The sequence below is a fragment of the Dipodomys merriami genome, unplaced genomic scaffold (assembly GCF_024711535.1).
Source record: "Dipodomys merriami isolate MVZ:Mamm:240054 unplaced genomic scaffold, mDipMer1.0.p SCAF_62, whole genome shotgun sequence".
NCBI classification, from domain to species: Eukaryota; Metazoa; Chordata; class Mammalia; order Rodentia; family Heteromyidae; genus Dipodomys; species Dipodomys merriami.
This window is the reverse complement of record NW_027206202.1, coordinates 2,493,099-2,505,366: the sequence shown is the minus strand read 5'-3', so window position 1 is coordinate 2,505,366 and position 12,268 is coordinate 2,493,099. Positions and strand designations below refer to the sequence as shown.

Below are 12,268 nucleotides of genomic sequence, written 5' to 3'. Positions count from 1 at the left end.
TGAGCCCGAAGTTTCTAGAGTCAGCCAGTGTGAACCAGAGGAAACATAAATAGTGCGTACATAAACCCATACTCCACCCCTCCAAACAAACCCAACACACACTTTCAAGTAATAGAAATTATGTCTGAGTGGGGCCAGTGGTGCATACCTATAATCACAGCCACCTAAGAAGTGGAGAGCAGGAGGATCATGGCTCAAGATCAGCCCAGGCAAAAAAAAAAAAAAAAAAAAAAAAAGACCCTTATGTCAACAAATAAGCCAGGCATGGCGGTCCAGGTCTGTAGTCCCAGTGCTTGGGAAGCATAGGTATCACAGTCTTACGGGCAATTCAGACAAACATCAAGAGACCTTGTTGGAAAAATAACCAAAGAAGGCTGGGAATGTGGCTTAAACGGTAGAGTGCTTGCCTTGCATGCATGAAGCCCTGGGTTCGATTCCTCAGTACCACATAAACAGAAAAAAACTGGAAGTGGCGCCGTGGCTCAAGTGGTAGAGTGCTAACCTTGAGCACAGAGAGGCTCAAGTGTCCAGGCCCTGAGTTCAAGCTCTAGGACTGGCAAAGAAAAAAAGGGCTAGGGGTGTGCCTTGTGGTAGAGCATCTACCCACCTAGCAAGTCCAAGGCCTTGAGTTCAAATCCTAGAACCACTAAGGAAGAAGAGAGGGAGGGAAGGAACGAGGGTTGGAAGAAGGCAGGAACGAAAGACTAGAGCAGCTTTAGTGCTCTCTGACATCCGCCTTAGCAAGTTACTTTGGGCGATGACCTCTAATGCTGTCAAGGTCGCAGGGAAGCTGGGCGAGCGTCACAGGGTCGGACAGCCGCAGAGCCGGACAGAGTGCACTTGAAGCAGAACGGCTGGACCCGAAGGCCTTAGGAAGGTGTAGGTGTCCCGGGCCGGCGACCTGCTGCCTGGGCCTTGATTCTCTGCACAGCTGTGTGTACAGAAAGGCCGAATGCAGGGGAATGTAGGAGTCGCCCACAAATCTCCAGAGAGCCAAGCTAGTGTGGGAACAATGCCACACCTCCACACACCACACTAGAGGACAAAGGATCGATGGCTAAGAGGATTAGACAGATAGGAAGCAAATAAAGCTCACTGCAAATGGCGGTACTGATTGTCATTGACCTAGTACGGCCTGTGAAGGTGTGCCTGGAGCTGGGACAGGAACTACCCCCGATGACAACCACGGGGCCAGGTATGGTAGCTCATGCCTGTAATCCCACCTACTTGACAGGCAGCGTTTGGGAGGACCACAGGTTAAAGCTTACCTGGGCACGTTGGTCGGTGCACCCTGTTCCAAGCTGGGGGGCATGCCCAGCCCTGAGCCACCCTGTCAGGGTGGCTGAGGAAAGAAAAGGGATGAGCGACTTGCCTGGAAGATGGCCAGGTGGTCCTGGTCAGAGAGCAGCGCCACGCCAAGGCGCCATCCTACCGCGGCGTTCCAGGAGCTGATGGCTCTCCAGTGAGTCCACTCCTGGACTTGCTCCATTTAGAAACTTGCAGTCTGCACAGCAGGGGGTGGCCGGGCCAGGAACCCCCTCTGCAGGCCTCTCCCCTCCCCCACCAGCGGACCTAGACAAACAGCAGCCACTCCCAGCCCCCCAGCGCTCCGCCTGTGTGTGCTGGGGACATTTGTCCTTGTCCTGCAGGCCCAGGGAATGAAGGAGGGACAGACAGAGGAGGAGGGAGCCCAGGGGATCTAAAGGGATGCGGTGCTCCTGCTGGGAGCACCATGGAGCCGCTCTGCCCTCCTCCACCTGTCTCTCCTCCCCCCCTACACCCCCCCCCCACGCACACATGGGCACATAGATCTGTGCCCCGCACCCAGGCAGACCCATGCCGGGAGCAGGCAGGCCCATGCCGGGAGCCATCACGCGTCTCGCTGGCTATTAATTAAAATCTAAGTGGGGAACAGTTGCTGTTCATTTTCCAGACTTCCTGCTCACAAACCAGCGCAGATTTTCAATGCTAATTAACAGAGGGCCCCGTCACTCAGGGATGCACCATCTTGGAATGATTCGTGGCGACCTGCGCCCGCAGCCCCGAGGGGTCACAGGGAGTCATGGCGCAGGCCCACTGCTCCTGATGGCAGATGCACAGCCTTCCCCGGGAAGGGGGCTGCCATCTAAGCCAGCCAGGGAAGCCAGGCGCCAGTAGCTCAAGTCTGTAATCCCAGCTACTCAGCTGAGATCTGAGAATCGTGTTTCAAAGCTAGCCCGGGCAGCAAAGTCCAAGAGACTCTAATCTCTAGTTAACCAGAAGAAAAAAAAAAAGCTGGAAGCGGAGCTGTGACTCAAGTGGTAGAGCGCCAGCCTTGAGCAAAAAAAGCGCTAAGGGATAGTACCTAGGCCCTGAGTTCAAGCCTTCGTCTAGCTCATGTGCACACATGCACACACAAGCCTTCGTCTAGCTCGCGTGCACGCACGCACGTGTATACACACACACAGGGCTAAGAAGAACATGAGATGAAGCAGACCCCTTGGGGTGGGCACGGGCTGGGCACACAAGGGACCTCCTCAATGCTGATCTTTGGCTTAGGGTGGAAATGGTTGCCCATGGCCCTTATTTTCCTGACCAGGTGGAGGGTGCCAAGTTGTCTTACTATACATAGACAGCCAGAGCCGCTGATTTGTCCAGTTCCGGGTGTAGGCGGGGCTTGCTTCTGCCTCCCCCCTCCCCCCCGTAGGTGGATGGTGCCTTCCCTTAGTCTTCCCTCAGGTCCTGGGCCAGCATCCTGCTGGGCCTCTGTGGGTGCAATCATTTACAGGGAGCACCATTGAGATTGGACTGGGGTCCACCCCCAAGGCCTCATTTTAATTTATTCACCCTGTTAAAAGCCCTGCCCCCGCCCCCGACACAGTTCTATGTGTTCCATACATTAGGGCTTCACCCTTGAGTTGGGGGGCAGGGCGGGCACTGCACAGCCTAGAACCCCGCAGCTGCTGTGGGACAGCTGGTTGCGCATGCAAAGCCAGGTGCCTCTCTGGTCAGACCTGAGGCTTCTCAGATGATCTTTGCTTTCGTGTTTTTATTTTGTTGTGGTGATGAGGTTGAAACCCAGAGCTTTACGTGTGCTAGGCAAAGCTCTTCACACTGAGCTGCCCCCCTTCCACCCCTGGCCTAGTCACTACTACGTATATACTTATTAAAGTGTGTGTGTGTGTGTCTGTGTCTGTGTCTGTGTCTGTGTATACACATGTTAGCACTGGAACTCGAACTCAGGACCTTGCTTGCTTTTTCTTCTCAAGGCTGGCATTCTACTACTTGAGCCACAGCTCTCTACTGCCAGATTTTTGCTGGTTAATTGTAGGTAAGAGTCCCTCAGATGGGTCTTCCCAGGCTGACTTTGAACCTCCATCCTTGGATCTCAGCCTCCTTAGTAGGTAGGATTACAGGTGTGAGCCACCTGCCCCGGGCTAAGATGGCTTTCCGTGCCTTACTAGGAGTCCATGCGGGCTTCTTAGTAGTCATAGGTGGCAAGGGGTTTCTGTTTTGGTGGTTCTGTGAGTTGAACTCAGGCCCTTGGGGCTTGCTAGACAGGAGCTCTACCATTGGAGCCATGTCCCCAGCTCTTTTTGTTTTTATTTGGTTTATTGTTGTTGTTGTTTTGTCGGTTGTGGGGCTTGAACTCTGGGCCATGGGACTTGAACTCTGGGCCATGGGACTTGAACTCTGGGCCTGGGTGCTGTCCCTCAGCTCTTCAGCTGAAGGCTAGCCCTCCACCACTTGAGCCATAGCGCCACTTCTGGTTTTCTAGTGTTAATTGGAGATAAGAGTCTCACAGACTTTCCTGCCCAGGCTAGCCTTGAACCACAGTCCTCAGATCTCAGCCTCCTGAGTCGCTAGGATTACAGGCATGAGCCACCAGTGCCCAGCTAGCTTTGAGTTATTTTTTAAGGTAAGGTCTCCTGCTTTTTGGTCTGGGACCTTCATCCTCCTGTCTGCCTCCCACATAAATGGGATGAAGGTGCACTCCCCACATACCCAGCTTTATTGGAGATTGGTTTTGCCTGGGCCTCAAACCACGCTCCTGATCCCCATCTCCCAAGGAGCAGGGATTAGAGGCATGAGCTACCATACCTGGTTGGAGGTGCTATTCTAAGCCTGAGAAATAAGCCAGTGCAGGGCCTCCAGGAGGGGGGGAGCTGACCTGGGGCCCATCTCTTCTTCATCCCGTGGCATATTTGTCTCTTCAGGACACCGGGAGCTTGAATAGAGAAGAGACGAAGGATGCCATCCACGTGACCCTGGAGATCCTGTCCACCTGGGGCAGCGCCTCGCAGGTGGGACTCACGGAGGTCGAGTTCTTCGACCTGAGCCGCACAAAGCTGTACGTGTCCCCTCAGGATGTGGATGTGTGGAACTCGGCATCACCCGGAGAGCTGGGCTGCCTGGTCAACAGGAACTTGGCTGTGAGTAGAAGGCGCCCTGCCCCGTTGGGCTGTGAGCTGGGGTTGCCGGGGCAGCTTTCTCTGTCCATGTGGAGTCTGCCCTGGGGTGCGGTGAAGGAGGCCAGGGGTCACCATCCTCCTTTCCAGCTGTGCCAGAGTGAGTGGTGCCCCCACAGGAGCCTCTGATGCACCCCAAACTCTTCCCCAGGCCCCCATGGCCCCCTTTGTCCACCTGCTTTCCACAGATCCTCGTGCCCTTATTCTGAGGATAAAGAAGGGCAGGGGCGTGGTCACAGCCCCGAGGCTGGCATGGGTGCATGCCCAGAGGAGTTTGCCTCCTGCCCTTTCTATACCTAAGGGGGACCCCCGTACTGGGGCTTCAACTAAGGGCCTTGTGTTCTCACTTGGCTTTTTCACCCAAGACGGGTGCTCTGCCACTGGAGCCATCCCTCCACATCTGACTTTTTCAGTGGTTTAATTGGAGAAACGAGTCTCACAGGCTTTCCTGCCCCGGGCTGGCTTTGAACTGCGGTCCTCAGATCTCAGCCTCCCGAGATTACAGGCATGTGCCACCAGGGCCCGGCTTGGGTTTTGTTTTGCTGGCTTCTAGAAGCATCCAAGGGGAGAGAAGATCAAGTTATCTGAGCCAAGATGTCCCCGATGTGGCTTCATGCCACCCGCCTCCCATAAACATGCGGCAGGGCCCCTGCCCCGTCCCTGGCTTCCAGTGGTAAAGCTGGCCGCCCCAGGCCGCTCCCAGCCTGGACAGGGAGCTGCCATCCTGTGCCTCCATGCCTTGAAATCCTGAAAGGAACGAGACAGATCCCACGGCTGAGTGCCCTGGCCCCAGTCCCAGCCAAAGCCCGAGCCAGTTCCTTTTCTGTTGGAGAATTTAAAAATTCAACAGGGTTTGACAAAAGGAAATCCAATGCTCTTGTTGCCAGGTTAATCCAAGAGCAGGTGCCGTGGCGAGGTCTGCTTCCTCTCCTCTCCTCGCTCTTTCCCCCTCCCAGCGTCCCTCCTGCCCCCAGCCATCTCCTCAAAGCTGATTAAGTTGATTAAAATAAAGCCCGCTGCGTTTTGAATTCCAATGGGTTGGCAGATCACCCTGGGGCCCGGGTGGCAGCTTTATGCAGGGACAAGAAGAGCCATCCAGATGGGTGAGATTGGAAGTGTCCTCCGCCCCGGAGACGCGACACAGGAGTCCCTGCGGGTTGTCTGTGGGAAGAGGCGGTGGCGTTGTCTGATGGCTCCCCTCTCCCGCTGGCCTTGCAGAGCAAGAAGGACCCTGCCGTGTGGACATGCCACTTCCACCCGCCACTCCAGCTCCGGTTCGTGATCCGCAACACGCTGCAGCTGCCAGACTTCAGGCTGGCAGAGATGAAGCTCTGGAATTACTGGGTGGCTGAAGGGGTGAGTAGCCAGCTTGGAGTGAGTGAGTGATTGATTGATTGATTGATTGATTGATTGGCCAATGAGCACTCAAGGATTTCTTTTCTTTTTCTTCCTTTTTCTGAGGCTTGAACTCAAGGCCTTATACTCTCCCCCTTAGCATTTTCACTCCAAGCTGGTGCTCTTCCACTTGAACCACAGCTCCACTTCTGACTCTTGGCTGGTTCCTTGGAGATAAGAGTCTTAGGGATTTTCCTGCCTGTGTGGGCTTTGAACTGGGATCCTCAGATCTCAGCCTCTTAAGTAGCTAGGATTACAGGCGTGAGCCACAATATCCAGCATACCAAGCAGTTTCTAAGAGCTCATGTGAGAGGGAGCGGGGATCCCAGGCCTAAGATACATTGCCAGTGGGGGACATTGGCCTACCCCTTCCCCTCCCCCACCAAGCCACTGCCTACGTAAGGCCCAGCCATCTGTTGGCACAATTTACTGGGGGCAGAAAAGCGCAAGCAAATACAGCTGTAGGTTGATTTGATTTAATATTCTCCAGAGAACGTTATTACTGTGTGTTTTGGAGGAGATAAAATGTGGAGTTTATAGGAAATATAGCTCAGCCCGGTAGACGCGGCTTGTTAATACAGTGTTTTGTGTATGGGAATCGGAGGAAGGAAAAGTTAAATGGGAAAAATAATCCAACCAAGCCTTCTTTAAGCAGGAAGGAAAAGAAGGTGCCGGAAAGCGAGGAGACTTTTAGGCTGGGAATGGGTCCGGTTAACATTTCCGGGCGCTTTCCCCCTCATGTAGGCGGCCGGGGATTGTAAACGGCCCCAGGAACAGGGCCCTGGGGAAGCAGAGCGAGGTCCCGATGCCACGCGTGGGCCTTGTGACTGCAGGTAACTCCTGCAGACCAGGCCTGTGCGAATCCCCGCGGGTGCTCCGCGTGGACCCGGGGTATGCACAGGTAACAGAGGAAGACATCTCATTCCATCCCCCCCAAAAAACTCCACAAGGGCTCCCCAGGAAAGGTGAGACCTCCCAGATGATCTTGGAACCTTCCTTCTAGGTCATCCAGGCTCACTGTGATTGGCCAACATCTGGCTCTGGAGGAAGAGGAGGAGAGAGGCAGGAAAAACACCAGAACCTTTCAGGTTCCCCCCCATGAAGCAGCCAGAGGGTAGAGACCCCGGGGACAAGACCGGGGACCAGCCATGCCCAGGCACAGGTGGCCATTTGACCCTGAGTAGGTCAGCCAGCTGAGTGACAGAGAAGGCACAGGCTTACTTTTTTATTTGTTACTTTGCTGGTCCTCGGGCTTGGCCTCAGGACCTGAGCACTATCCCTGAGCCTCTTTGTGCTCAAGGCTAGCGCTCTACCACTTGAGCCACAGCACCACTGATTCTGGCTTTTTCTGAGTAGTTTATTGGAGATCAGAGTCTCACGGACTTTCCTGCCCAGGCTGGCTTCAGATTGCACTCCCCAGGTCTCAGCCTCCTGAGGAGCTAGGATGACAGGCGTGAGCCACTGGTGCCTGGCTCAGGTTTAATATTTACCTCGCAGGATTGTTTCAGGATGGCGTGGGGTGATGCAGGCTTTTACTATTTGAACTTGTAATCCTCAGAAAAGTGCCAAACACATGTATTCCTTACCAGAAATCCCTCTCTGGGTGATCTTCAGGCCAAATCTCCCCATAGGCGGGGTATGCTAGAAATACCTCTGATCTCAGTGCTACCCAGCAGGGCAGTAATCTCCCCTTCCCCTGGCCCCCTGCATGGTCTTGGAGCCCCTTTCCCCCCTCCCCTGCCTCAGCTCCCAACCCCAGACCCCTCCTAGCCAGACTTTCAGGGGAGCACTAGGCACCAGAGGACAGCTGTAGAGGCCAGATGAGGGAGGCCAGCTGGTCATGGAAAGGAAGTAGACATGTTTTGGAGGCCAGCTGTCTTATTGGGAAGCTAGACACATCCCTCACACCTGGGCTGGATGGGCAGGCTATCCCCCCCACACAGACACCTCTTCAAATCTGCCTCACCAGATGTTTACCGGGTGGTGGTTTTGCAGAAGTAGTCACTGACAGCTGCCTGTGCTGGCCTTGAATAGTTATTTCCTGATGAATTCCCAGCACATGCTTACCCTGTGCTCTGCTAAACTGAGTGCGCGTGTGCGCGTGCGCGCGCGCACACACACACACACACACACACACACACACACACACACACACACACACACACACACACACACACACACACACACACACACACACACACACACACACACACACACACACACACACACCAGTGCTTTGGGATCGGCATGCCTGGCCCCCAGCAAATAGTAGCCTGCCACACTGCAATTGGATGATTGAAGCCCAGCTCCCACCATGGTGGCAGGCTTGGCGGCTCTCATGCTAAGTTGTCCTGCACACCTTGTAACACAGTGATCTAGAGGTTTAGTTAGTGTGCACTCACCTTTGTGCAGGAGGGCTTGGGGGTGAGCACGAGGCTGTGGACATCTCTGGGGTCTCAGATCCCCAGGCCAAGAGCAGATCCAAAGCCACAGAAGGAAAGGAGTGACTTGGGGTGAAGGGATGGACCACTCACTGTCTTTCTGATCACTCTGGGAGAGAGCAGAGAGGCCCTGAGAGGAAATGTGGCACTTTTTTTCCCCCTGTTCCTGTACTAGGGCTTGAACTCAGGGCCTAGTGCGGTTTGGTCAAGTTTGGCACTGTACCACTTGAGCTACAGCTCTACGCTCTGGCTTTCTGGTAGTTCATTGGAGATACATCTCAGGAACTTTCCTGCCTTTGAACTGCAATCCCCAGATCTCAGCCTCCAGAGTAGCTAGGTTAGCAACGTTGTTTTTAAAAAGACTTTGGCTGCTGTGTAGAAAATAAGAGGGGGGGGCGGGGGGTGTCAAGGGTGTGTGTGTGGACAATGTAACGTGGGAACAGAGAGACTGGTTGGGGTGGGGGGAGCATTCTGGGGAGGCCAGAGGGGCCAAGCAGTGCTGTCTTTGGAGCGAACCCAAGGACTTGGTGGCTGAGTGGCTTGAGAGAGGGTTCGGGGAGGTGCAGGACTGGGCATCTGGAGCAGACCAGGCCTGGGGAAAGCAGTGAACAATTCCAACTGGGCCAGATGCTGGTGGCTCACACCTGTCACCCTAACTACTCAGGAGACTGAGGTCTGAGGATCGAGGTTCAACCTTAGCAGGAAAGTCCCTGTGAGACTCTTATCTCCAATTAACCACTAGAAAACCAGAAATGGTACTATGGCTCAAAGCGGTAGAGCTCTAGCCTTGAGCAAAAGACGCTCAGACAGTATCCAGGCCCTGAATTCCAGCGCCATGACTGACAAAAAAAAAAAACCCAATTTCTTCTACTGAGGCTGCGTGAAGTGTGAGGTATCAGGAGGAGAAGTCAGGCTGTGTCTGGGGCTGGTGGAGGGGTCAGGGCTGAACATTTAGATAACCAGGAATCCTGTGAGCATGCGCCATAGGAGACAGCCTGAACCCCAGCAGGTGAGAGAGCAGAAGGGGCTGAGACCACTCAGGAAGCCCAGGCCCGTGGCAGTGAGCAAGCAGACACAGAGAGCAGGAGAGTGGAGAAGGAGGAGGAGCGGTCGGCAGCTCAGATCCTGCCTGCCTGCTGCCCAGCCTGACAGGCGAGCCAACATTCCCCACGGGCTGTGGCTCTCTGACAGACTCTGTCATTTATTGTCCCCGTCAGGAAACGCATGCAGGCGAGAAGAGGGCTCTGTTAGTGATGCTGCCAGACAGCAGTATAAATCAGCCTCAGCCCCGACAAACAGGGCCCTCCATCACCTTGGCTCCTCGTCCCCTGGTCAGGTGGCTTCTGGTCCCAATAGGACAGCTACTCCCTGAGTTTTATTGTAGGGGTGACGGGCAACTCATGGGACACCTCTGTAAAGTCAAATGCTTCCCAACAATAAAAGGGAAGACAACTTGATGCATAGGACTTGGGTGAAGCCCGCACACACTCCAGGATCCCTTTCTATGTAAAACTTCTAGGAAATGCACCCGGTCTGTAATATTGACCATGAGGGTTGACCTGGTCTGTAAGGATGGCCAGTGGGGTGGGGACTGAGCCAGGGGAGGAGAGGAGGGCTGGCGAGGGCGGGAGAAAGCTCTGGGTGGGCTGGGCTGGAGTTTGGAGCTGGTTCCCTGGGTGTGGCCCGGATGCAAACGTTCATCTCTGTACACTAGCTTATTATACTGTTCATTATGTCTGGCATTCGAGCTGGAGGATAAAACTCTTCCCTAGACAGAAAGAGACCGGTGGCCAGAGGAGGCTCAATCTGGCTTTCACGTGAGCCGTGACAGTAGAGAATATGAAGAGTACCATGACACGGGCCCATGGGGGGAGGGGAGGGGAGCTGGCCAGGGTAGGGGGGGGGCTTTGGTGGAGGTCACTATAGGTCACATGATGGGCCTGTGTTCTCCATCTCTCCATGTTGATGGAATCTTCTGGAAAACCTAGAACCACCGGGGCAATCCCCTCCCCCTCCCTCGGGCTTCTCCCCTATCTCGGTGACAGAGGTTGGACAGTCTCTTGTCTGCTGCAGCTTGTGTGGCCGGGATGGGGGGGTTGGTGCCCCAGGGACAGCCTTCAACTACCCCGGGCCTTTAAAGGGCTGTGGGGAGGTGCAGGAAGGGCCCCGGGGACCCGCAGCCGTGTCCAGCACATGAGGACGTGGCTCCTCCAGCTGTGTCCTTTCTCTCCCTTGGCCCGTACCACATCCTGGTCTCAGGCTCCACTTTCTTTTTCTTTTTTTGTCAGTTGTAGGGCTTGAACTCAGGGCCTGGGCGCTGTCCCTGAACTACTGTGCTCTACCACTTTGAGCCACAGTCCCACTTTCAGTTTTCTGGTGGTTAATGGGAGACAAAAGCCTCATGGACTTTCCTGCCTGGGGTAGCTTCGAACCGTGATCCTCAGATCTAAGCCTCCTGAGGAGCTGGGACTCTAGGCATGAGCCCCCAGTTGCCTGGTTTGGAACCTCACCCTTCTAGTACTTCACCTTTGCTTCGGGGATCTTCTCTTCCCCAAACTTAGCCTGTGAGGCTGCTGCCCTGGAGGGTATCCTCATTCCGTTCCGTTTTTTGTGATTTCAGGACCTTAACATCGGGGCCAAGCACGTGAGGGTGTACGTCAACCACAGGTGCATCTTCGATGGTGAGCTAGACAAAGGCAGGGGAGAGGTCCCCTCCGGCCTCACCATTGCTGCTCACCTGCACAGCGAGGAGATTACCCACAAGGCCCTGGGTGCTGGCGGGGAAGGAAGCATGGCTGCCCCTCGCCTGGCAGTGGCTCCAGCCACCGGGGACGAGGACCCCGGTCTCAGTAGCTCACAGCCCGCCGAAGCTCTGGCTGTTGAGAAGATCTCTTCCCAAGCCAGTTTCCTTGATGACACGGAGAATTCCACTAACTGCATGAAAGACAGTTCCTCCAAGTTAGAGGAAGGCGGAGCACCTCAGGGACCCCCTCTTTCAATGGACAGTGAGCCCCGCATCCCTCCCTCCTCCCCACCTGGGAGCGGGGCCGCCCCGGAAGAAGAGCCTTCTCTGGCCAAACAGCTGGAAACCCTCACGGGCAGGAAGATCTCCGAGCCTCCTGGGAACCCCCCATGCTGGTTACAGACTTCTCCAGACAAGGGCAGGCAACCGGGGAGTAAGAAATGCAAGCCCCAACCCTCCTGGCTGAGCTTTGAGAAGCCGCCGGATGGGAAGGGCGGGCTCCCATCAGCCCAGGTCATGGACCAGGGTCCTGGAGAGACCGGCGAGGGCAAAGGTCCCCGGAGGACAAGCAGCTGGAATGCCATTGCTGGGGAGCGTCCCCACAGAGCAGCCCCCAAAGTCTGCAGCGACGACTTAGACATTTTTAACCAACCTCCCAACAGGGAGCGCCCTGCCAGTGGGAGGAGGGGCCCGAAGATGGATGCTGTCCTCTGTCGTCATGGTGACAGCCAGACAGCCAGCAGAGGTAAGCAATCTGACCCACTGCCACTGCCCAGATGCTCCCAATTGGTGTGAAAATATTCAATAACCTGGGCTATTCTAGAACTCTGTGTGTGTGTGTGTGTGCGCGCGTGCGTGTGTGCGTGTGTGCAGGCATACACACATGTAAGTGCCAGTCCTAGGGCTTGAACTCAGGGCCTGGGCAACTGTTCCTGACCATTTGTGCTTAGGGTTACTGCTCTGCCACTTGAGCCACAGCTCCACTTCTGGCTTTTCGGTGGCTTATGGGAGATAAGAGTCTCACAAACTTTCCTGCCCAGATTGACTTTGAACTATGATCTTAGCCTCCTGAGTAGCTAGGATTACAGGTGTGTGCCAGGCTGGCTTTTTTCTTCTCTTCTTTTTCTCTGTCCCCAGCCTTCTTCTACCTCTCCTTCCTTCTCTTCCTCCTCCTCCTCCTCCTCCTTCATTTTCTTTTCTTCTTTCTCCTCCTCCTTCTTTTATTCCCATCTCCTCTCTGT

At 55.0% G+C, this 12,268-nt stretch overlaps 1 protein-coding gene across 5 annotated transcripts in view; it reads left to right on the top strand.

Annotated features, from left to right (window-relative positions):
* Positions 1-12,268, top strand: part of Katnip (katanin interacting protein) — a 117,666-nt gene that overhangs the window by 83,365 nt on the left and 22,033 nt on the right. For all 5 annotated transcript variants that reach the window (XM_070004278.1, XM_070004279.1, XM_070004277.1 and 2 more), the window contains 3 exons: positions 4,197-4,412; positions 5,667-5,804; positions 10,905-11,772. In XM_070004278.1, the coding sequence (XP_069860379.1) occupies positions 4,197-4,412; positions 5,667-5,804; positions 10,905-11,772 (1,222 nt within the window). The remainder of the gene's footprint in view (positions 1-4,196; positions 4,413-5,666; positions 5,805-10,904; positions 11,773-12,268) is intronic.